Below are 25,560 nucleotides of genomic sequence, written 5' to 3'. Positions count from 1 at the left end.
CAAAAGCATTTTGATTTTAGGACAACTTTGATGCAAGGTTTTGATCCACTTCAAATGTTGACTAGTATTTCTAACACAATTACACCTTTTAGGGTCACTTTTGGTAAGAAATGTAGTTCTTAAAACTGCTAAATAAAACTTGCACATAATAAAGACTCATACCATTAATTTAACATAAGAGTGCTTTATTTGTATTTTTTTGTAAGGGAATGTCTCTTATTTGAACAAAAAGCACAAGATGCAATATGGAAACAAAACCCACAAACCATTTGGCTGGTCCAAATTATTATTTAATGATTCAATTGAACAGCCATTAAGCCCGTTAAAAAACCACAGTTGGACAGAAGATCATAAAACATCCAAACATAGTTGAGAAACATATATAATCAACCCCAGGCCACAAAAATCCAGAAAATTGACAATGGGTAACAAAGAAAGGACACCAGGGTTCCTATTCCCCATAAAACTGTGAGCTGGTCGTTAAAAGATATGCTGAAATATTTCCCTTCAGTATGGACAGTGCATAGGTCTTAAATATTTAGGCTATAACCCTCAAAAGGGACAATAACTTTGACAGTTCAGAGTGAATCAGGAAATCCAGAGATGGAAGATATCCACAGGTGTGGTTTTTCATTCATATTAGAAAGTCAGCGACGGCGTTACACTGATGTGCCCTCTGCAGGTGGAGCTGGTTTATTTTCTTCAGGTTTCATGGCCGGGAAGAGAAGTACCTCCTAAAGTAAAGCACAAGAAGTCAGACGCAGTTTTAATATCAAAGTATTCACAGAATGAGATTAACACACAATGTTTCATACTCCGAAAAGGGGGCTGCGGTGGGTCGTACCTTGATGTTGTTGGAGTCTGTGAGGAACATTGTGAGGCGGTCGATGCCCATGCCCCATCCTGCCGTGGGTGGAAGGCCGTACTCTAAGGCAGTGCAGAAGGTTTCGTCTATAAACATCGCCTCATCGTCCCCCTCTGCCCTGTCCTGTGGACACAGATAGAACACTCATTCAAACAGAGGATACTTTCTTAGTAAAGAAAGCCAAGCCGTTTTAACAGAGCAGCTATCTCGGATGAGATTACAAACCAAACAAAGATTTACTAGCATAAAAAAGTTATTAAAATAAATCTTATGCTTATTGATTTATTTAAAAACTTTATTAAAAATTGATTTATTAAAAACAGTAATTTGGCTTTTTTTTTTTTTATAATAAAATTTATTCCTGTGTATTTTCAGCATTATTATTCTGGTCTGCATTGATTTCCACATGATTTCTTATTATAAATGCTTAAAATGCTTTACTCTCAGTTTTGATCAATTTATTCCATCCTCTAGAATTTTTGTTTCATAGGACCAGCAGAAAAAGTAAGTTTCTTTAGACAAAATAAGAAAACTAAGCTAGTTCCCTATAAATCTACATTTGTGAAAGATTAACACAGAAAATTATGCATTCAATAGTTTATCTTCACCTTAGCCTGCTGCTCAAACAGTTCTCGTTGTCTGATGGGATCGTTCAACTCTGTGTAGGCGTTGCAGATCTCCTTCTTCATCACAAACAGTTCAAATCGCTCAGTTAGACCTTTCTGGGATCTGTGCCTGGGGTGGAGACATCAGTAAACACATCATGTTTTAGATCATTTGTGATTTAACCATAAACTAGAGTAAAAAGTCATAAATAGAAGTTAGGCACATACCATTTTGCCAGAGGACTCATGATCTGTGGATGATCACAGATGAAAGTTGGATTGATGCACTTCACCTCCAGGAAGTCTCCCACTAACTGTCAACAATAATGTGCTGAAATCAGTTTAAAATGGGTGTACGATGACGAACACAAAGAATATGAAAAGTACAAAGGATTTGTAAAAAAAAAAAAAAAAAAAAAGAGAGAGAAAAAAGTGTCTTGAGTGTATATTTTTGAGAGTCAAAAACAAATATTGCATATAATTAAACTGCTCTGTTAGAGTGCTTTGTGTGGACAAACACGCTTCTGGGGCAGCTTTCTTGAAAAGTCATTTAATGAGAAGAATTTTCAAAGGAATGTTCCAAAGTACAAATCAAAGTGAAAAAAAAACTTTTTCACAAGCTTTCTGCGCTTTAATGCAGATTTCTGTACTAATAATATGTGTCCACTTTTTTACCAAACTATAAGCCACACCTGAGTATAAGTCGCATCAGTCCAAAAATACACCATGACGAGGAAAAAAAGCATATATAAGTCGCACTGGACTATAAGTCGCATTTATTTAGAACCAAGAACCAAGAGAAAACATTACCGTCTACAGCCAGAGGGCGCTTCAGTGTATGCTATAGGAGCACTGAGCAGTATAGCGCCATCTCGCGGCTGGAGACGGTAAAGTTTTCTCTTGGTTCATTTCTCTCGGTTCATGTCAAAATAATTTTGATAAGTCACATCTGACTATAAGTCGCAGGACCAGCCAAACTATGAAAAAAACTGTGACTTATAGTCCGGAAAATACGGTAATTTTGACTGGTTTAAGTAGTTTATTACATTGTCCAGTACTTCATACCTTGTCCAGAAGACGGGCAGTCGTCCTGGGAGGAGGGCATTCAATTTCTTTCTGAACACAAAGGTCATCTAAGAACTTGCGTGTTTCTGTAAACAACAAAAATAAATAAATAATGAGCTTTAATCATTCTAACAATACAGTAAAGCCCCAGCACCTATGTCAGGATGTGTCAATACATTTTTACTTGTAACTACTCAAACTTTGTAGAAACCAGGTGGTTCAGATGTTCTCTATGCCTAGTTCATGTAACCCTCACCATCACTGTCGTAGGTGTCAGGAGCTGGGAACTTCACCCCCAATTCCTTCTCCAGGTCTTGAGTCATGCTGATGCGTCTGAAGGGAGGAGTGAAGTCTATTTCATAGGCTTGTCCTTCCGGACCATCAGGATGATACGTCACCTTATAACCTCCAGTGATGTGCTTCACCATTCCTGTGAAAGCAACAAAAGAAACTTCACTTGGTGTTCTCAGACACATAGTTTTAAGAATATACAGATTTACAAAAATTTTTTACAAAATCATAGTGGTGCAAATTACTGTTAATGTCAAAATATCATGTTAAAAGGTTAGTTAAAGGATGAAGACGTTCCAGAGCACCAAATGAGCAGAACAAGGCTTTAACAAACCTGAGAGCAGCTTCTCTGTGATTTCCATCAGGTCGTGATAGTCGGCGTAAGCCATGTAGAACTCGCATGTGGTGAACTCTGGGTTGTGGGTGAGATCGATGCCTTCATTACGGAACTGACGCCCGATTTCATACACACGGTCAAATCCTCCGACTACCAACATCTGAAACATCGATATAGGTTACATATTTTGCAATATAATAAGAATTTCAATACTGAACTCCTCCTGCAGTGACACATTTACCTTATGGTAAAGCTCAGGAGCAATTCTCATGTAGAGTTTCATGTTGAGCTCATTGTGGTGGGTAATAAATGGTTTTGCTACAGCACCACCGGGTATCAGGTTCATCATTGGTGTTTCGATCTGTTAAACATTCACAAATGGCAACCATTAAAACTTGAAGGAACTGAAGAACCTGTCAGCAGCAGGCAACCTAAACGTGCTTTTCTTTTCAGAAACAAACATCCTTACCTCAAGAAACCCACGCTCATCCAGAAATTTACGTAGATAGCTGATGATCTTGGCGCGGGTCACAAACTTCTGTCTCACAAAGTCATTAAGAATCAGGTCCAGATATCGCTGTCGGAATCTGGTTTCCTGAAGGAACAATGACCAAGTTTATCATGTAGATCAGTACATGCAACTTTATGAATGGAGAATAACTTGACTGCATTGAATAGCACATCAGATAAATGTATTAATGGGCACTGAAGCATCTACTGAGAACTGTTAAAATCTGTAAATGCTGTTTAAGTCAATGTTGCATAGAGCACTATTCATAAAAATACTAAATATTATATATTGATTCCTTTGTGTGCTTGATGTGCACTTGTAGTGTACTATAAAAACTGTACTTGCATATAATGCAATCTTAATGAAATAAAAGGCCACTTTCATAACTTAGTACATTTCTAAAAAAGTTCACACTGGAATAAATTTAAATTGAAAGTTTAAAGTGCATTTTAAATCATGTCTTATTCTTTTGTCATACTTTAAAACAGTACTTATTTGAACTTACACTCACTTTCTGTGTTCACTTAGTTCTTGCAGCTTCTATGCAAATGAGTAATTACAAATATATTTCAATATAGAAAAATTATATGAATATATATAAAAATTACATGAAAGTATATTTAAGTTTCCCATAAATTCTTGTCTGTGCATTCAGCAGAACCCTTCAACCATGTTTCTACTGCTGTCAAACAATTAATCGCGATTAATCGCATCCAAAATTAAAATTTTCGTTGACATAATTTATGAGTGTGTATATTTATTATGTATATATAAATACACACACATACAGTATATATATAGAAAAAAGAAACTGCAGATTTTTTTGGATGCAATTAATCGTTTGAAAGCACTAGAAATTACATATAAAGACATTCTTAAATGCAACTTAAGCTGGTCAAAGGGAGCACTCTAAATTCAGTCAATCAAAAATAATACAAATGTAAACTATATTGCATTTAGAATGCAATTATGAGGTCAAAAACATTGCATTCAATCTGCACTTAAGTATATTTTTTATAAAGTATATATTTTTTCCATAATAAGTAACTGTTTTTTAAGTATGCTAAACTGTACTGTTTTTTCACAAGAGACTGGCAGCAATTGCTGTATTTGTGTTTGGAAGTGCTTCTGTACCGACACTAATGATGCTTACGAAAAATTTATTTCCAAGGTGTTTCAACAACTAAACTTTACCTTGTCTTTCAGGCCAAAGTGAAGGTGGGGAAGCATATGAAGGCATGGAGACAACAGAGTCATCTCGATCGGGATAATGCTCAGCTCGCCCTTCTTAGTCTTGCCAGGGTTCCCCCGGACCCCAATGATGTCCCCACGCCTCAATTTGTTGTTAATGTGCAAAAAATCGTCTTCTGATTTGTAGTTCCTAAGAACCGCAGAATAACTACTGGTTATGTTACTGTGACAAGACAAAAACCTGACTGAAACGTGATGGAGCAGAGTGTAAATCAGACCTGGAGTTAGCCATGACCTGCAGCTTGACTCCCTCTCCTCGCAGGTCATAGAACAGCAGCTTGACACCTGAAGCCCTCTTGGCGTGGATACGACCTTTCGATCAAGCAAAATGCAAAGGTACAAAATTAGAAAAGCATCAAACTGACTTTAAATGTATGTTTAAAAAAAGTCTCCTTTTGTTGATTTATCACATTTTTAAGTGGATAAAAATCATAAAATCGTTGACAGAAACAGGTTGACATTGCTCATTTAGTCTATGCCATGTTCTGTTGTTGCATGGGCAAAACTCAACTAAACGTTATTTGTAGCGCATTTGGCTTTCAATATAAAGCCCAACAAGATTTTTGTCTTTTTTTACTTTTTACTTTACTAAGTGTCAGCTTTGTCAGTTTTATCACAAAATGAATAAATGTAATTTTGATGCTCTTTAATGTGTCACAATTCAAGCAGCAGTACACGTAAACCAATCATCACTTCCTCTTCACAAACTTCTGCTTTACCATGTAATCACAGAGTGTTTAACCATGGAAAGACATCAATAAAAACATGTCAAATGTCACGTAAACGTACATTTACATCATTAACTCGATACTATGATGCATGCTAAGTTCAGTTTCCCAAATGTAACAATAATTTCAGTTTTGTGTTTTGCTTAGTTCAGCTCAGTGCATAATTACTTAAAAGACAAGTAGAAAACATTTACCTGATACATTGAGGATGACATCTGTCAAGTGGTCCCCTGGCTGAAGGTTGTTATAACGGTCAATGAACTCTGTGAGCGACAAGTCCACGTTGAATTTGTGAGGGTATGGGTCTTCAGCGGTTCCCTTCAAGGCCTGAATCGCTTGTGTACGAATCTTGAAATATTGCTGCATTGAAAACAGAAAGGGAAGAAGAAACTGTTACAATTAGGGTTTGGAATCGAACATCAAATCCAATTCCAAAATCGGATACTTCCACCTATCAATTCCTGTGTGTGCATTTTTTTATTTTTTTTATTTTTTTGGTGAAAAAGGGTCTGTTAAAAATGTATTTGTCTTTGTATCATTCATTCAAGAGATTCATTCAAGAACACGGATTCATCCACTAATGAAACAAGTAAATCTTGAGTGCGTCAGTGAATCATACCATTTGAGATTTTATGTATCTAATATTTATTCTGCAGCATTGCGAGAGAACTACAACCTCAGATTTTATCATATATTTACAAAAAAAAAAAATTAAATCTGATTAAATATGTTTGATATCTAAATGTTTGGCTTTTTTATACCAAATCGGAATTGAAATTGTGAAATGATAAGAGTCAGAATTGATCAAATTCAAACGATGCCCAACCCTAGTTACAATTAATTCTGAATTTATGTGCCAGAAATGTGACTTCTATAATCAATCTTCAACGTACATTCGGGTCCAAGGTTTCCTCATCAGCCTCATATGCATTTTGCTCTGACTTGTCATTGGTCTCCTTTTGTTCCTCCTGTTCTTTGACCTTGGCTTCCTTCTCAGCTGCTTTCTTCTCAGCTTTCATGCGCCTTTTCAGCTCACTGAGGACAAATAAGAAAGAAAATCAGTCACCGTGCTTCGAAATACTACACAGGCATTGGTGTTGCACATCTAGCTGTGGAAGCAAGTAGGGATATGCCGGTATCAAATTTTCCTGTTGCGGTTATTAGATAATGCTTTCATCACGGTATACGCTATTATCATGGAATTGGTTTGCTTTTTTAGTGTCAGACACAGAACAAATAACGCCACATTGCAAAGTGTTTTTAAAAGCCGTTGCAGCACAACAAATTTATTCCAGCATCTTAAACAGTAGGGATGGGTACCGAAACCCGGTATTAAACTGGCCCCGGGGCTAAATTATGAAAGACCGTAGTAGGCTATCAGTAAGAACTGACGCTATCGGTTCTGCTTTCGGTACTGGAGGGAAAAAAATTATGTACTATGTATTTTTCCTTAATAATGTTATCGTGCAGATTTTATCTCACCAAACATTTCTAATGTGCAATCATATTAAGTCGTTTGTCTGTGAGGTCTGCAAAATCTGTCATGCGCGCCGCGGAGGCTGTCTGTCAGTCACAAACACACAACAAGAACGAGCGCGGCGCACACACACGAATAACAGAACGAAAACTCACGCTTAATAATAAAGAGTGACGATGGCGGAGAGAGCAAAACGTTCCAAAGTGTGGTTTTACTTCACTAGCGTTAGGGTGACCAGATGAGATTATTCAAAGATCAACAGTCTGTCTAGCATGCCACAAAAAACAACAACATTAAAATCATGAACTCAAATGTCAATGTAAAAAGAAAAAAACAATGACTGTTGTAACAGTGCGTAAATCAGACCTTTCTGTAATGCTAACGCTAATGAGTTTAAAGTTTTGTTAGCACTTTATGAATACCACTGTGACAAGTATGTATTTTTGTAATAGATCTAATTTTGTCATTTTTGTTACATTTATTTAACCAAAAGTGTTTTATCAAAGAGGGACACACAATTTTACTTTTTATTTATATTTTAATTTATTTAGAAGGTGCATTGTGTCATTGTAAGTTATTAGAAAACTGATAAGCTACATTTTCACTGTTTACAATGGCAGTGCCTGCCATCTCGTTTACAAGCATGTTTTGAGGCTTGTTTCCTGTTACACTTATGCACAAAGGGGAAATTTAGATTAAACTGCATAAGTGAAAATCAGAACAAAATAAAGAGTACATTTGTTTTGAGCAATATTTTTGTCGGTTGTAGTTTGTTTTTAAATAGAAAAAAAAAATCAATTAAAATCGAAAATCGGGTTTGGTGTGAAAAAAATCGTAGAATCGTAGAATCATAGAGGGCGCTCTATGTCTTCAGTGTAGATCACAGGAGCACTGAGCAGCATAGAGCGCCCTCTCGCGACTGGAGACGGTAAAGTTTTCTCCTGGTTCATTTCTCTTGGTTCATGTCGAATTAATTTTGATAAATAAGTCGCACCTGACTATAAGTCGCAGGACCAGCCAAACTATGAAAAAAAGTGCGACTTATAGTCCGGAAAATACGGTAACTTTTCCAAAGTGTAAAGTGCAGCATCAACAGTTTCAGTTCTTAGACCTGCTCAGATTTCGTTATTGCGTTGGACCGATCGGAATTAAGAGCAAAGGTCTGTTTAAATGCCGATGGGAGCTGCGTTGGAATTACAATCGTTTTTTTCCTAGTTGTAGTGATGTTCACACTCGTGTGATGCCGTGATCATGCGCATCTAATCAGTAAAGCTGCTTCCGTGATCACCGCTAAAATCTCCATCACCTGCTTATAATTGGAGTGGCATTTAATAGACAGAGCCATAGATCGCTGATAAGCCACGCCATATTGCGTTCATTATCGAAGGCGATTTATCTGCAATAATGAACGCGATATGGCGTGGCTTGTCATCGATCTACGGCTCTGTCTATTAAATGCCACTCCAATTATAAGCAGGTGATGGAGATTTTAGCGGTGATCATGGAAGCAGCTTTACTGATTAGATGAGCATGATCATATCGTTAGATATATCGCCCAGCCCTAGGTCAGAGTCATAATTTGCACCATTAGCAAAACGTACTTTACAGACGGTACTGTATGGGGATCCTATGGTACTCTGGACTTAGTATTCACTATTATAAATACAAAACAATTTGAGTATGAATGAAACATAGACTGCATGAAAGTGTTCAGCATTCTGATATTCATTTTCATATTCTCCTCATTTGGATACGAATATAAAGTCAGGTTGTGCAAAAAAAAAAAAAAAAAAGAGACTATGGATACTGTCTTTTTGAATTTGAATCTAGATTTAAATCTAGAAACCTCTGTGTGAACACAGCTGCCTGAATAAAGTGCATTGAATTAATTAGCATTTTATTCAAATTAAATATTTATTAAATATAAAAAATGCAGCTAAACTTGTTCTACAAACAGCATTAGAAACAAAGGTGACTGTTCGCTTTCATTCTTACAGTTTGACTGGGAAAAGTTTAAAAGGCGTCGAGGGATTTTGTCTTTTTATGTTATTTTTATTTGTTTTGTAAATAAAAGTCCTCTGTTTTAAAGTGAGTGTTGTATTTTGTTGTTGCATTCAACAAAAATTGACCCTAAACTGCTGCTAGTTAGAAAGTGAAAGTAAAATGCGCACAGTGCTTTTAAGCTATTTTAAACTTATGAAAAGAGGGAGAATTCAAAAGAACTAAAAACTAACAATTGCTTTAAGCCCGAATTGTCTCTATTTGAAAGTGAAAGTTAAATGTGAATGGCCTTTTTACAAACTATTTAAAAGCAAAAAACAAAAGAGTGACCGGTTATACCGGTTTTCTCACACGTCAATCAGCCGGTGGGAAAATTTCCTCACCTTCACAACCCTACTCCTAATTATACTTATAAATTCTGTTTTTATTATCATTATCATTCAAAAAATGAATAAATCCAGAACAGGTTTAGAATACAATTATATTTTATAAGACAGAAATATTTTTTCTACAACAACAACAGTAGTGTTTACAACAGCAAAACCACCCTAGCCTTTAAACTAAGAAAAAAAAACTGCTTTATCTTTCAAACTTAAACTTGTATTTTCTTTTCAGTGTTTCTTTTTCAAAACTGCGTCACGGCATTTTCTAATATCAACACAGAGGCATAAGTTTCGAAACACGTATCTGCAAGCAGTGCATCCCTATGTAAAGCTGTGCTTCTTTATACTTTGAGAACCTGGATCTCCAAAGGTCTCTGCACGGCCATAATAAGCAAACTTTTATTTGCGTGTGTGATAGGCTTATGAAGAAATTGCAGAAATCGAAAGAGGAGTAAGTTATGCTAGGTATTCTTGCGTCAGTTTTAATGACCCGAGAACTGATAGTGAAAGCATTTAGTGACCCGAGTAAACCGAAAGAAAAAAAAAGTTAATTTAATAGCCTAATAGAAGAAAAGTCACAATAAGATAAGTCTACGCAGTCACGACGTACAATAATCACTCATTCTTTTTTTTAACGGTTCTTACAGGGGTCAACTCAGACTCCTCATAAACCAACATCAGCTTTCTGTAGATTGCCACTGAATTACGGGCGATGAACTTGTCATTTTGACAACTTGAGTGCAACCGCCTGGATCTTTTGCATATTTACACGCATAAAAGACTGAGTTATTATCAAGGGTTCTGGAAAGAGATAAGTATCGTCACGAATACTCTAAGTTACATCAAGTAAGGAATCAAAATACGCTGCATTATTCCTCATCAATCTCACATATCACAACGGACGCGATAAGCCACATTATACACATACTTATCTTGAGTGTTATTTCGTATATAATCAGTTTAAGCGCTGTAATGCTATAAATATATGTACTTTTTGCTGAGTTCGGCTCCATCCACACCAGCTCCGTCTGCCATCTTCTCCGCTCTTCCGACAAATGCAGCAGCCGCGGACCGTGAAACCAGACACACCACACACAGGAGCAATAAACGCGCTAATGTTTAACCACATTTCAAAGTAAAAGTACCGTTGCAGAACAAAATAAAGAGTACATTTGTTTTGAGCAATTTCTTTGTCGGTTGTAGTTTGTTTTTAAATAGAAAAAAAATCGATTAAAATCGAAAATCGGGTTTGGTGTGAAAAAAAATCGGAGATTTTTTTTAAGCCATATCGTCCAGCCCTATATATAAGTCGCACTGGACTATAAGTCGCATTTATTTAGAACCAAGAGAAAACGTTACCGTCTACAGCCGCAAGAGGGCGCTCTATGTCTTCAGTTTAGACCACAGGAGCACTGAGCAGCATAGAGCGCCCTCTCGCGACTGGAGACGGTAAAGTTTTCTCCTGGTTCATGTCTAATTAATTTTGATAAATAAGTCGCACCTGACTATAAGTCGCAGGACCAGCCAAACTATGAAAAAAAGTGCGACTTATAGTCCGGAAAATACGGTAACTTTTCCAAAGTGTAAAGTGCAGCATCAACAGTTTCAGTTCTTAGACCTGCTCAGATTTCGTTATTGCGTTGGACCGATCGGAATTAAGAGCAAAGGTCTGTTTAAATGCCGATGGGAGCTGCGTTGGAATTACAATCGTTTTTTTCCTAGTTGTAGTGATGTTCACACTCGTGTGATGCCGTGATCATGCGCATCTAATCAGTAAAGCTGCTTCCGTGATCACCGCTAAAATCTCCATCACCTGCTTATAATTGGAGTGGCATTTAATAGACAGAGCCATAGATCGCTGATAAGCCACGCCATATTGCGTTCATTATCGAAGGCGATTTATCTGCAATAATGAACGCGATATGGCGTGGCTTGTCATCGATCTACGGCTCTGTCTATTAAATGCCACTCCAATTATAAGCAGGTGATGGAGATTTTAGCGGTGATCACGGAAGCAGCTTTACTGATTAGATGAGCATGATCATATCGTTAGATATATCGCCCAGCCCTAGGTCAGAGTCATAATTTGCACCATTAGCAAAACGTACTTTACAGACGGTACTGTATGGGGATCCTATGGTACTCTGGACTTAGTATTCACTATTATAAATACAAAACAATTTGAGTATGAATGAAACATAGACTGCATGAAAGTGTTCAGCATTCTGATATTCATTTTCATATTCTCCTCATTTGGATACGAATATAAAGTCAGGTTGTGCAAAAAAAAAAAAAAAAAGAGACTATGGATACTGTCTTTTTGAATTTGAATCTAGATTTAAATCTAGAAACCTCTGTGTGAACACAGCTGCCTGAATAAAGTGCATTGAATTAATTAGCATTTTATTCAAATTAAATATTTATTAAATATAAAAAATGCAGCTAAACTTGTTCTACAAACAGCATTAGAAACAAAGGTGACTGTTCGCTTTCATTCTTACAGTTTGACTGGGAAAAGTTTAAAAGGCGTCGAGGGATTTTGTCTTTTTATGTTATTTTTATTTGTTTTGTAAATAAAAGTTCTCTGTTTTAAAGTGAGTGTTGTATTTTGTTGTTGCATTCAACAAAAATTGACCCTAAACTGCTGCTAGTTAGAAAGTGAAAGTAAAATACACACAGTGCTTTTAAGCTATTTTAAACTTATGAAAAGAGGGAGAATTCAAAAGAACTAAAAACTAACAATTGCTTTAAGCCCGAATTGTCTCTATTTGAAAGTGAAAGTAAAATGTGAATGGCCTTTTTACAAACAATTTAAAAGCAAAAAACAAAAGAGTGACCGGTTATACCGGTTTTCTCACACGTCAATCAGCCGGTGGGAAAATTTCCTCACCGTCACAACCCTACTCCTAATTATACTTATAAATTCTGTTTTTATTATCATTATCATTCAAAAAATGAATTAATCCAGAACAGGTTTAGAATACAATTATATTTTAAATAAGACAGAAATATTTTTTTCTATAACAACAACAGTAGTGTTTACAACAGCAAAACCACCCTAGCCTTTAAACTAAGAAAAAAAAAACTGCTTTAACTTTCAAACTTAAACTTGTATTTTCTTTTCAGTGTTTCTTTTTCAAAACTGCGTCACGGCATTTTCTAATATCAACACAGAGGCATAAGTTTCGAAACACGTATCTGCAAGCAGTGCATCCCTATGTAAAGCTGTGCTTCTTTATACTTTGAGAACCTGGATCTCCAAAGGTATCTGCACGGCCATAATAAGCAAACTTTTATTTGCGTGTGTGATAGGCTTATAAAGAGATTGCAGAAATCGAAAGAGGAGTAAGTTATGCTAGGTATTCTTGCGTCAGTTTTAATGACCCGAGAACTGATAGTGAAAGCATTTAGTGACCCGAGTAAACCGAAAGAAAAAAAAGTTAATTTAATTGCCTAATAGAAGAAAAGTCACAATAAGATAAGTCTACGCAGTCACGACGTACAATAATCGCTCATTCTTTTTTTTTAACGGTTCTTACAGGGGTCAACTCAGACTCCTCATAAACCAACATCAGCTTTCTGTAGATTGCCACTGAATTACGGGCGATGAAGTTGTCATTTTGACAACTTGAGTGCAACCGCCTGGATCTTTTGCATATTTACACGCATAAAAGACTGAGTTATTATCAAGGGTTCTGGAAAGAGATAAGTATCGTCACGAATACTCTAAGTTACATCAAGTAAGGAATCAAAATACGCTGCATTATTCCTCATCAATCTCACATATCACAACGGACGTGATAAGCCACATTATACACATACTTATCTTGAGTGTTATTTCGTATATAATCAGTTTAAGCGCTGTAATGCTATAAATATATGTACTTTTTGCTGAGTTTGTCTCCATCCACACCAGCTCCGTCTGCCATCTTCTCCGCTCTTCCGACGAATGCAGCAGCCACGGACCGTGAAGCCAGACACACCACACACAGGAGCAATAAACTCGCTAATGTTTAACCACATTTCAAAGTAAAAGTACCGTTGCAGAACAAAATAAAGAGTACATTTGTTTTGAGCAATTTCTTTGTCGGTTGTAGTTTGTTTTTAAATAGAAAAAAAAAATCGATTAAAATCGAAAATCGGGTTTGGTGTGAAAAAAATCGGAGATTTTTTTTTTAAGCCATATCGCCCAGCCCTATATATACGTCGCACTGGACTATAAGTCGCATTTATTTAGAACCAAGAGAAAACATTACCGTCTACAGCCGCAAGAGGGCGCTCTATGTCTTCAGTGTAGATCACAGGAGCACTGAGCAGCATAGAGCGCCCTCTCGCTCCTGGAGACGGTAAAGTTTTCTCCTGGTTCATTTTTCTCGGTTCATGTCTAATTAATTTTGATAAATAAGTCGCACCTGACTATAAGTCGCAGGACCAGCCAAACTATGAAAAAAAGTGCGACTTATAGTCCGGAAAATACAGTAACTTTTCCAAAGTGTAAAGTGCAGCATCAACAGTTTCAGTTCTTAGACCTGCTCAGATTTCGTTATTGCGTTGGACCGATCGGAATTAAGAGCAAAGGTCTGTTTAAATGCCGATGGGAGCTGTATAAAAAATGCAGCTAAACTTGTTCTACAAACAGCATTAGAAACAAAGGTGACTGTTCGCTTTCATTCTTACAGTTTGACTGGGAAAAGTTTAAAAGGCGTCGAGGGATTTTGTCTTTTTATGTTATTTTTATTTGTTTTGTAAATAAAAGTTCTCTGTTTTAAAGTGAGTGTTGTATTTTGTTGTTGCATTCAACAAAAATTGACCCTAAACTGCTGCTAGTTAGAAAGTGAAAGTAAAATGCACACAGTGCTTTTAAGCTATTTTAAACTTATGAAAAGAGGGAGAATTCAAAAGAACTAAAAACTAACAATTGCTTTAAGCCCGAATTGTCTCTATTTGAAAGTGAAAGTAAAATGTGAATGGCCTTTTTACAAACTATTTAAAAGCAAAAAACAAAAGAGTGACCGGTTATACCGGTTTTCTCACACGTCAATCAGCCGGTGGGAAAATTTCCTCACCGTCACAACCCTACTCCTAATTATACTTATAAATTCTGTTTTTATTATCATTATCATTCAAAAAATGAATTAATCCAGAACAGGTTTATAATACAATTATATTTTATAAGACAGAAATATTTTTTCTATAACAACAACAGTAGTGTTTACAACAGCAAAACCACCCTAGCCTTTAAACTAAGAAAAAAAAACTGCTTTATCTTTCAAACTTAAACTTGTATTTTCTTTTCAGTGTTTCTTTTTCAAAACTGCGTCACGGCATTTTCTAATATCAACACAGAGGCATAAGTTTCGAAACACGTATCTGCAAGCAGTGCATCCCTATGTAAAGCTGTGCTTCTTTATACTTTGAGAACCTGGATCTCCAAAGGTCTCTGCACGGCCATAATAAGCAAACTTTTATTTGCGTGTGTGATAGGCTTATAAAGAGATTGCAGAAATCGAAAGAGGAGTAAGTTATGCTAGGTATTCTTGCGTCAGTTTTAATGACCCGAGAACTGATAGTGAAAGCATTTAGTGACCCGAGTAAACCGAAAGAAAAAAAAAGTTAATTTAATTGCCTAATAGAAGAAAAGTCACAATAAGATAAGTCTACGCAGTCACGACGTACAATAATCGCTCATTCTTTTTTTTTTAACGGTTCTTACAGGGGTCAACTCAGACTCCTCATAAACCAACATCAGCTTTCTGTAGATTGCCACTGAATTACGGGCAATGAAGTTGTCATTTTGACAACTTGAGTGCAACCGCCTGGATCTTTTGCATATTTACACGCATAAAAGACTGAGTTATTATCAAGGGTTCTGGAAAGAGATAAGTATCGTCACGAATACTCTAAGTTACATCAAGTAAGGAATCAAAATACGCTGCATTATTCCTCATCAATCTCATATATCACAACGAACGCGATAAACCACATTATACACATACTTATCTTGAGTGTTATTTCGTACATAATCAGTTTAAGCGCTGTAATGCTATGAATATATTTACTTTTTGCTGAGTTTGTCTCCATCCACACCAGCTCCGTCTGCCATCTTCTCCGCTCTTCCGACAAATGCTGCAGCCGCGGACCGTGAAACCAGACACACCACACACAGGAGCAATAAACGCGCTAATGTTTAACCACATTTCAAAGTAAAAGTACCGTTGCTTGACCTTGCATCATTTTTTTTCTAGCAATTTACTTTTAGTTTATTTTAAATAAATACTTGCATATAAACAAAAGCATAATATGTATACATATATATATAATTCATGTTCATACAGAATGCTATAAAATTATATATATATATATATATATATATATGTGTGTGTGTGTGTGTGTGTGTGTGTGTGTGTGTGTGTGTGTGTGTGTGTGTGTGTGTGTAATTTAATGTTATAGTATTCTGTATAAAACACAATTATAAACACAGACAGACTACACACTGCAGCAATAAACGAGCTAACGTTTAAGCACATTTCAAAGTAAAAGTACCGTTGCTTGACCTTGCATCATTTATTTTTTTCTAGCAATTAACTTTTAGTTTATTTTAAATAAATATTTGCATATAAACAAAACCATAATATATATACATATATATATCATTTTGATTCATACAGAATGCTATAAAATATACATAGTTTATTATTTAGTTTATTTTAAATAAATGTTTGCATATAAACAAAACCAGAAATGTTTATTTACACTATAAAACGAACGGTACATTATAGCTGAAAATTTTTTTAAATATAAAGAAAATCACACACACACACACACACACACACACACATATATATATGGCTGGCTGGCTGTTGTTCCCATGCCTCTTTTGCCACATCTAACAGGCCGTAAGTTTGCCGTCCAAACAAGAGCTCAAAGGGGGTGAACCCAGTAGAGACCGGGGGACTTCTCTGATGCCAAAGAGGACATATGGTAACATCTCGTCCCAGTCCCATTTGTCGTCTGCGGCCACACGACAGAGCATCTGCTTCAATGTTTGGTTGAATCACTCGACCAGCCAATTGTTCTGGGGGTGGATGTGTTCGCGGCCCCGGGAGGACTTCGGCAGTGGCCCAAACACATCCATCCCTATACTCTCGAAGGGCACCTCAATGATAGGCAGGGGAATCAGCGGGCTTCGGGGAGGTGTCCGTGGTGACGTCTGTTGGCAGGTTGGACAAGCTTGACAAAACCGCTTCATCTCAGCGTCCAGGCCTGGCCAGTGGAAGCGGTCGCGGATCCGTAGTATGGTGTTTTGCGCCCCCAGGTGGCCAGCCATCGGATGGGAGTGTGCCAACTCCATCACGATCTCGGTCTTCGTCCAGGGCACAACTAGCAGTTTTTTTTCCTCCCCCCTTTGCTGCGTGCCACAGTAAAGCAGGCCATTTTGGATGACAAAATGAGGAACTGGATGAGGCGGGGTACCATGTACTCATGTGATGGGCAAGAGAGCCCTGAATTCCACCTGAGGGGGCAACCCTGTAGACTCCACGAGGCTGACAGCGGTGCCCGAATCCAGCAGGGCTTGGAAGGGTCATGCATTAACTTTTACTTTTAACCTGTGGTTTAACCCGGGAACCGCCGGCCTGCTTACTGGTCGCGAGATGTCCTCCGGCGTGTGTCGCTCCTGGTTCACCCTCCGGGGATAGGTGGCGCTCGCTTCCCAGCCTTGTGGTGTTGGGCCACTGCCACCAACTCAATGGCCTCCACAAGATCGCTGACGGTGTGAGGGTTCTGCATTCCTACTGCCAGCCAAAGGGGACGAGGAAGGGCCCGAAACAGGTGATCTATCACTACTTGCTCTGCTACCTGGGCAATGGTGGGATCCCCAGCGAGGAGCCAGTGATGTGCTAGACGTGTTAGTTCAGCTGCTTGGGCACGGGCTGGCAACTGGGCCTTATATTCCCAGTCATGGAACAACTGTGCCGCACAAATGGGTGAAAGGATCAGCAGCTGCATGGCCTGAACACGGGGATCGGGCAGTGGACCTCTTTGGGCAGTGGCAGAACGAAGCATGGCGATCTCTCGCTCCGATTCTCTCTGGCGGGAGACCATATACTCCATGATTTGCTTTTGTTGGATGCTCACCTCGGTGAAATGTTTTAGTAAATCCTCCATGGCTGGGCAGAAGCAGCCGCCTGCAGGAAACACAAAAGGAAAGGGGGAAAATCAACGAAGGTGAGGGATGGTCGTAGACCAGGGTAAACTCAGTTCTGGGGGGTTTGCTTGTTGGTTACTCCTCCCGATTATGCCTGCATTCTCCACCAGTGTAACGGGGTGAAGAATCACATGACAAGGGGAATTCAATAAAGCCCCCAGAGGTTGAATTTATTGAAGGCAACCACCGTGTCAACGTGTCTGAGTGAGGGGTGCTGGTGCTCCACTATATGTACTCCGTGAAAGTGAAAGTGAGGTGACATAGAGTCCAAGTATGGGGACCCATACTCAGGATTCGTGCTCTGCATTTAACCCCTCCAAAATACACACACACATATTTATTATGGATATATAAATACAAACACATGCTTGTATATATTTAATAATAATATAAATATATAGATGTATAGACATGTAATTTTTCAAAAAAAATACTGTATGTGTGTGTATTTATATATGCATAATAAACACAGCACACACACACACACATATTATGTAAACAACATTTATTTTGGATGCGATTAATCGTTGACAGCACTAAGTGTGTGTGTGTGAGTGTGTGTGTGTGTGTGTGTGTGTGTGATTATAGGGCCATCACTTTCACCAAATTTCTAGTAGAGTTGTTCCGATTCCGATACTAGTATCGGAAATATCTCCGATACCACAACAAATTCTGGCATCGGCATCGGCGAGTACATGAACCCATATACCGATCCGATACCATTTTCTTAAAAAAGACCTAGTTATGACCGCAAGCTTTGCCTAACCGCTGCACGGTTCTTCTTCGCTGCTCAAAATGCATTGAAAACACAGGAAGTTGTGCTGTGTTGCCACAAGCAACCCCTGTTTAGAGCAGCGAAGAAGAAATGAAAACGCGTTAGCAGCCCTTATCTATATATGACTGGATCACTCATCACATTCTAAACTGCCAAAAGACAGTGAAGCCGCTACTATATTATAGATCAGTGGTTAGCAGTATGTCTCTGTAGTACCGGTAGTTACAGACTCTCAAGTATATTCAGTACCGGCAGCTGCGTTCAGTCGCTTCCGTGTAAGTCAAAGCGCAGGGCTCCAGACAGTAGCCGAATATATACTAGTGTCTGTGAATATTAAACTGCAAAATACTATTTAAATATTACTCCCGCAAAATCTACATCTCTGTGGGTGACTGGCACAGATGCGCGAGAGCTCGCTGTTTTGTAGTCTCTGCTGTGTGTCATGAGGACACGAACGCATAAACCGTCACTTCATGAGAATTTACCGTTTCATTTGAGAATACTGTCATATCATAAACACAGACACTCAAAGATCTTCATGGCAGCCCATTAAAATAAATGTTTGGTTTACATGAGTAAATTGACAATATATAAAGCTACTGTTGTAGCCTACAGTAATAATAATACATCTCTATAATAATAATAATTATGCCTAGATGGTTGCTTGTTTTTTACTTGTTTTTTACTTGTTAGAGATTATCTGATTAATAGATCTTTTTTTATATTCCTAGACTTATTTGTTGCAGTTTTTTTATACAGTTATATTGTAAAACTTAAATACCTTTTTTAGTTTGCGGTGTTAGATTTTTGGCTGCATTTGAAGTTCTTTTTTGCATAAGAAAATAAATAATACTGTCAAATTCATGTTAGATAATAAAAATACTGTAATAAATACAGTAGTTCACCATGTATTTGTTCATGTTTTATTGAGGGATCTGTCTGAAGCACACCATAAAAAAATTCTAGCAATTTACACAGGGCTAGTAGTATATACAGCTGTATATACAGATATACACCCAGGTATCGGATCAGTACTCGGTATCGGCCGATACCCTGAGCCCAGGTATCGGAATCGGTATCGGGAAGAGAAAAAGGGTATCGGAACATCTCTAATTTCTAGTGACATTTTCTGTCATGTTGCATCAGTTTTTTTTTTTTTTTTAGTATTTCATCCTCCCACTGTCTTAAATATGTGGAATGTAGCGAATGTAGGTGTTTAATATATTTATTAGCATTTATTTTATTCTGTGAATTAAAAATATGCCTTCAATTGAACCTAAGTTAAAGTTTTGTCTTTTGAAGCAGGCCTAGTGCTCAGATGTATATTTATATAACTTTACTTTCGACGGTCCTGTCTTTATGTTGTCCACATTAAACAAGGCGGCTTCTATATTTTCGGAAAATTTGTAATGTGTATGTTTGAAACAAAATGCATAGTTAAACGTTTTAAAACGTCTGTCTTTTTGTAAGGCTGAGAGCAGTGACCTCTATTGATCAGGAAACGTTACTGCAGTTATCTTCATTAATCGCAAACAGGATAAATAATACAGTATTACCATTGTAATTACTATAACTGGTCAATTACTTATTTAAGCCTAACTTTAAAATGACGTTGTGGCATTAAAAAAAAAGAAGAAAAAAACAACCCTGGGGTTATTTTTCTGTAACCTATTTTTATTAATTCATAGCAGCACATTTACAGAAAAAATAGCTGTGAGAGTAAAAATGCCCCAACAAAAGCAAAATACATACATATTATTTTTGTATTAAATTGTCACAAATATGTCAGAAGTAGCTCATATATTTTATCATCACATCCTACAGAAAGTTTCCAAACCTCCTTTCCAAACCTCCTCGTTTCCTTACGACACATTATAGCAAACTGACACACAGTTAGACTGATATAATACCTAGTGTGCACATAATCATGGCACATTAGGAATTATCATGTATTAATGAGCAATAGAACCATAACAGTTTAAGTTCCTCTTTGTTGAAGGATTAAAAAAGTCTGACTGAATATGAAAAGGCTGTATTTTTTCTGGCAGTTGCTCTAACCGCTTAACTGTTTAAAGCAATAAGTTAACTGCTACACAAAAATTAAACAGAAGTGTATATTGCATTAAACAGATTGAAAAGTAATATTGCGTATTCTCTAGTCACATTTAAAGAGATGCATACATGTATATTTATTGGAACATATTTTAAAGGGGTGTTGGTTTCTTGACCAGTCAAATTATCTGCTTTAAAGTATAAATCAGAAGGCACAACTTCCAATTAATGTATGTGTCAACCAATATAAAAAATTTTTTTAGAGGCATATTGTTTAGTATAGATTTTGTGACTGGGATGAGTAGGAAGAATGTGTTTACAAATAAATGAAGCTATTTTTGATATGCCTTATTGAACTGTGACTTTTAATATGTTTTAAAGAAAAAGACTATCAAAAGACAGACACCTGCACACGTTACCTATTACATTTTTTATATATATCAATTTCTAAATGTTATTTCACCCAAACAGATGTTTAGATTTCTTCACTGAACTACATATAATTAATAATTGGTCCCAAGAATCAAATAAAACATCATTTTTAGGGGCAATGCTTGTTTTTATGGCTTGTATTTCCCAAAAGATTGATGAAATCTTTATAGGAAATCAAGTTCTGACCAGCCAGTTATTAAATCCCCATTAAAAATCCAGATTTAAGAACCATGATATTCTTTTGCAATAGTGAAACTGAATCACTGTGCATTATGATGATGACTCTCAACAATGTCCGTGCAGCCTAATCATGATGTTACAGTACATGGGTTACACAGACTATTTTTATTTAAAAGATGTCATTCTGTATGAAAAAAAAATAAAAAATCTGAAATTTGTCATAACGATTCAATATGCATTGATTCTAAATCTGGAAATTCTTGAGACGAAAGTAAATATTTTCTAAAAAAAAAAGAAGTATGGTGAAAAGGTAAATATCCACATAACTATGGAGAATTAATAACAATTAAATCAAAATAAAATGCTTTTTTCCAGTTCCTGTTCACAGTTCTTCCCCGTGCGGAGAGCACCCTTCAAGTAAAACTTCTCCAAAGAAGAGGATAAAATAGTCTCTACTAAAAAGTAGGCATAAAAATCACCTAAGGTTCTTAGCAAAGAAAAAATACCAAAGCAGGCTCAAATGAGCCATTTCTGTGACATTACAGAGAACAGCTCCCTCATAATGTATATATTCATCCTGATACTAACAAGACAATCTGCCAACTAACTTCACATCAGCCAAATATTCAGAGCACACAAACTAGTTTGGCAGCTTTACATCACGTCTGACGCAAGAACACATTCATGAGCTTTAAAGGGATACTCCACCCCAAAATGAAAATTTTGTCTTTAATCACTTATCCCCAAGTCGTTCCAAACATGTAAAAGCTTTGTTCGTCTTCCAAACAAAATTGAAGATATTTTGGATGAAAACCGGGAGGCTTGTGACTATCCCATTGACTGCCAAATAAGTTACACTTTCAAGGTCCAGAAAAGTATGAAAGACGTCATCAGAATAGTCCGTCTGCCATCAGTGGGTGGAGTATCCCTTTAAATGCACAGCTCACGTGATGTTTCTCTACAGTACATTCAAAACAAACTCACTTCATAGCCGAATATTAAAAATCACCTGAGCCATGAAAACGGCCAATATAGATCAAAGGTTAAACATGGTCTTCGATTTTGACATGCTGATGGCTATTCATTGGCTATACAAATTTTTAATTGATTAAAAAACTATTTCTGCTACAAAAGATAAAGGGTTGCTTCCCCAACATATTCAGCATGTGTATTTACTGTATGCCAGTATGTTCAGAGAACGTGTCGATAATACTTGTTGGACACTCCCTTCTGATTTGCCAATAAAAACAATCGGCCTTGTTCCAGCATACCAGACACTGGCAAATAAAACAACCCAAACCATCACAATGACACAGCATGATATACGCATAAACTATCAATATTTTAGAATCAGTAAAAGACACATAAAATAATATGTCACAGATACACATGTTAATATAGGACACTCTGACATGCAAAACAAAGCAAACACCAATTAAATGTACTTATGTAAACCATAATCAAAACATAAATATCAGAAGCTATTTGTTTTTCAGATTACTCCTAAGTGCTTTTTTAAAGCAGGAATGAACATTTCTATCTTTTTCTACATTTCATTGGTATAGTATTATACAGTCCAAAGACACTAGAATTATTAATACAGTAAACATGGTCTGAGATAGACATCTTGATGAAATGTCAACGAGTCATACTGAAAACATATATAAAGTGCTAGGGGGAAAATGCCAAAAACACATTTCTCACTTAGATATCTTCTTTCCCCATTTGACTGCATAAAATAGTTTTACAAAAGCATAATAGCTTATAGAAGTGTACCGAGACAGAAAGGTATTAACGACTGTTTGCAAAAGTGTTGAAAATAAAAATCACACTGCAGACTGCTTCTGTCAAGCATCCTTGATTATGTTAAACAGTTAAAAACAGACATCACAAAGTTATCCGAGGCTCACTGAGAAAGTGGGGTGTCCACGAATCATGTTCAGGCATAACTGCAGTCATCCCGTGTGTCCTGATCTTCTCTTTCTGTCACTGTAAAAATAAAGAGACACTCAAGGCAGAATCTCTAGGTTTCCAGGTGCATCAAATATCCTACTGTGTACTTCAATATAGTTCTCAAATGCCTCAAAGCCTTATTTATGATGGGGTTGCTGTGGAACTAATGACAATCTTTATAGCAGTTCCTCTGAGAAATGCTCTCGCATTGAGGTTTCTTGAGAACTGAAGATCAAAACAGAACTCTGCCAGATCTTTCAACAGGCGACTCTACTTTCTTAGTGTCAATATATATAGAGTGAATGGCTTGCTCAGTGTATATGTCTGCAAGAAATATCTACAATCATGTATTGAATGGATTGGGAAGCCACACCTTGAAGGCCCTAGTAGGAGTGGGAGATGTTATTGGCTTGCTCCTGTAGGCTCACCAGAAGGTGGTCAATCTTCTCCATGTTCTGAGAGGTTGTCAAGGTGGTTTGCACAGTTCCTGGGTCTGCTATAGACTGCCCAAGTAAAGACTGGATTTGATCTTCACTCTCTTGCTGAGTCTGTCCAGACTGATTGATGGCAATGATCTGGTCAGACAGTGTAGATCCTTGGCTGTTCATTAGCTGACGGCACTCTGCAGGAAATAAATCATTAGAATAGGGCTAGACAATAATTTTATATTATTATATATATATATATATATATATATATATATATATATATATATATATATTTTTTTTTTTTTTTTTTTTTTTTTGCAGCAACTGTGAGTACTTTTCATATTTTTTTATCCTGGCCGAAACCAGGGGCGATTCTAAGATTTAGATTTTAGGGGGGCTCAGCCCCCAATAAGGGTATGATTAAAAAATATTATTTTACTATTAGGGTAGGGTTGTATACTACTAACCTTATTGCAATCCACTATTCCATTGTATTCCCTGTATTTCATATATGGGAGTAGGAGTACTGACTGAGCCATATATAACACTGTAAAAAAAAACTAATACAGTTTTTTAGATGTGACCAGTCACTGGAAAATTTTGAATTGGGAATGTAGATATTTTTTTTTATATTTTTTATTTTTTTACAATAAAGACTTCCTGATTCAGTATTAGGACATTCATATTTATCCTTTGATGATACCACTGCTTTTTCTTATGAAATGTACGTGGAAATTGGCAGAAAATTAAAACAACATAAGGGTTCAATGACTGCAATGAATCTTGGGAACACAGTGGTATTGTGTGTGTGTGTGTGAGGCTGTCTGTTCTATTCTCACCTGACTGTTGCTCACTTGCAGACCTACTCCCACACGACAAAAAAAATTTTGTATATCCATCTACAATGAAATATAAATTATTATATTTTATTATTATTATTATTATTATTAATTTTTAGCTTTTTAGCCTTTATAATCAACAATACGGTTGGTTATACATCAAGTCAGCCCCTGAACATTTATTTCATTTCAAATCATTTAACTAACCAGCTAATATTCATTAAGAATATAGACAAAACATGTATTAATGTAATTGTCTATTGGCAATATGTTTAATCTGTTCTATATTTATTTATATTTATTAAACTTCTATAAATCAATTACTTAAATTTTTAAAAAAAAAAATCACAGATCCCTTTACTCTTACTCTAATATATGTATCATGATACACTAATGATTAATTATTACTTAATATAAAATTATGTTTAATAATAGAAAACAAAATAACTCCACATGATGTTTCTCTCTCTGTGCCATTTAGTACTTTCAGACAATGATGTGTGTCGTTAATAATTTATTTTGCATGGCTGCATAATGTAATGCCGAAATACACAATAATATGTTTTCAATTTCAAAAAGTAAATTAAAATAAATCATGATCGTTTTCTAAAGTATGTTTTCATGGGTGTTAATCGCTTCATTTTTGTTGGAAGAAAAAACATCTGTCACACTGTGGTAAAGGCTGAAAGTGAAAGCAGCGAAGACGTACTGGTATTGGATGCGAGAACACACACACCACACGCACACACGCACGCACACACACGCACACGCACACACACACACACACACACTTTGTACTCTCTGATGTTCGCTCTGCTCGGCGCCCCTGTGGATTGAAAAACGCGCTGAATCCATGCAGACTCAGATAAGGGGAGGAGCCGGAACTTGATGCAGCTTGCCACCGTCTCAAATTAGTTTTTAAAGGGGACTGAAGCGATCACTAATTAATTAATCAAATAATTTTTTAGGGGGGCTGGGCATAAGCTGAAGCCCCCCTAAAAAGGGCCTAGCGACGCCCCTGGCCAAAACACTTAAGTTTCAATCTATAAGATAATAAGCCAATGTTTTAGTTTAAAGAGCCACACAGATGGGAAATCAAAAATTACCTGTATTACAGTGTATGATGTAGCTGTCCATCAGTGTAAACAATGTGCAAAGTAATTAAACCAAAAAGTACACGA

The 25,560-nt window shown here is 36.7% G+C and overlaps 2 protein-coding genes across 8 annotated transcripts in view; both read right to left on the bottom strand.

Annotated features, from left to right (window-relative positions):
- Positions 1-168: 168 nt before the first annotated feature.
- LOC127962218 (lysine--tRNA ligase-like) lies at positions 169-15,719 on the bottom strand. Of its 3 annotated transcripts, none has more exons than XM_052561726.1 (14): positions 15,574-15,719; positions 6,547-6,688; positions 5,848-6,013; positions 5,144-5,237; positions 4,869-5,055; positions 3,633-3,758; positions 3,405-3,524; positions 3,161-3,323; positions 2,792-2,965; positions 2,536-2,621; positions 1,699-1,784; positions 1,474-1,600; positions 845-988; positions 169-734 (listed from the first exon to the last, which is right to left on the bottom strand). In XM_052561726.1, the coding sequence occupies exons 1-14, from the start codon at positions 15,615-15,617 to the stop codon at positions 660-662; spliced, it is 1,734 nt and encodes a 577-aa protein (XP_052417686.1). In that variant the 5' UTR covers positions 15,618-15,719; the 3' UTR covers positions 169-659. The 3 variants fall into 3 exon arrangements, with proteins under 3 accessions (XP_052417686.1, XP_052417685.1, XP_052417687.1); XM_052561725.1 differs by lacking the exon at positions 15,574-15,719 and adding an exon at positions 13,400-13,560; XM_052561727.1 differs by lacking the exon at positions 15,574-15,719 and adding an exon at positions 10,506-10,614.
- A 4,429-nt stretch (positions 15,720-20,148) lies between these two features.
- The window catches only part of LOC127962475 (nuclear factor of activated T-cells 5-like), a 48,702-nt gene continuing 43,290 nt past the window's right edge, over positions 20,149-25,560 (bottom strand). For 4 of the 5 annotated variants that reach the window (XM_052562052.1, XM_052562054.1, XM_052562055.1 and 1 more), the window contains one exon: positions 20,149-23,734. In XM_052562052.1, coding sequence (XP_052418012.1) covers positions 23,496-23,734 — 239 coding nt within the window. In that variant the 3' untranslated portion in view covers positions 20,149-23,495. The remainder of the gene's footprint in view (positions 23,735-25,560) is intronic. The other variant, XM_052562053.1, reaches the window with a different exon arrangement.

The sequence above is a fragment of the Carassius gibelio genome, chromosome B7 (assembly GCF_023724105.1).
Source record: "Carassius gibelio isolate Cgi1373 ecotype wild population from Czech Republic chromosome B7, carGib1.2-hapl.c, whole genome shotgun sequence".
Classification (NCBI taxonomy): Eukaryota; Metazoa; Chordata; class Actinopteri; order Cypriniformes; family Cyprinidae; genus Carassius; species Carassius gibelio.
This window is presented reverse-complemented; position numbering and strand designations above follow the sequence as displayed.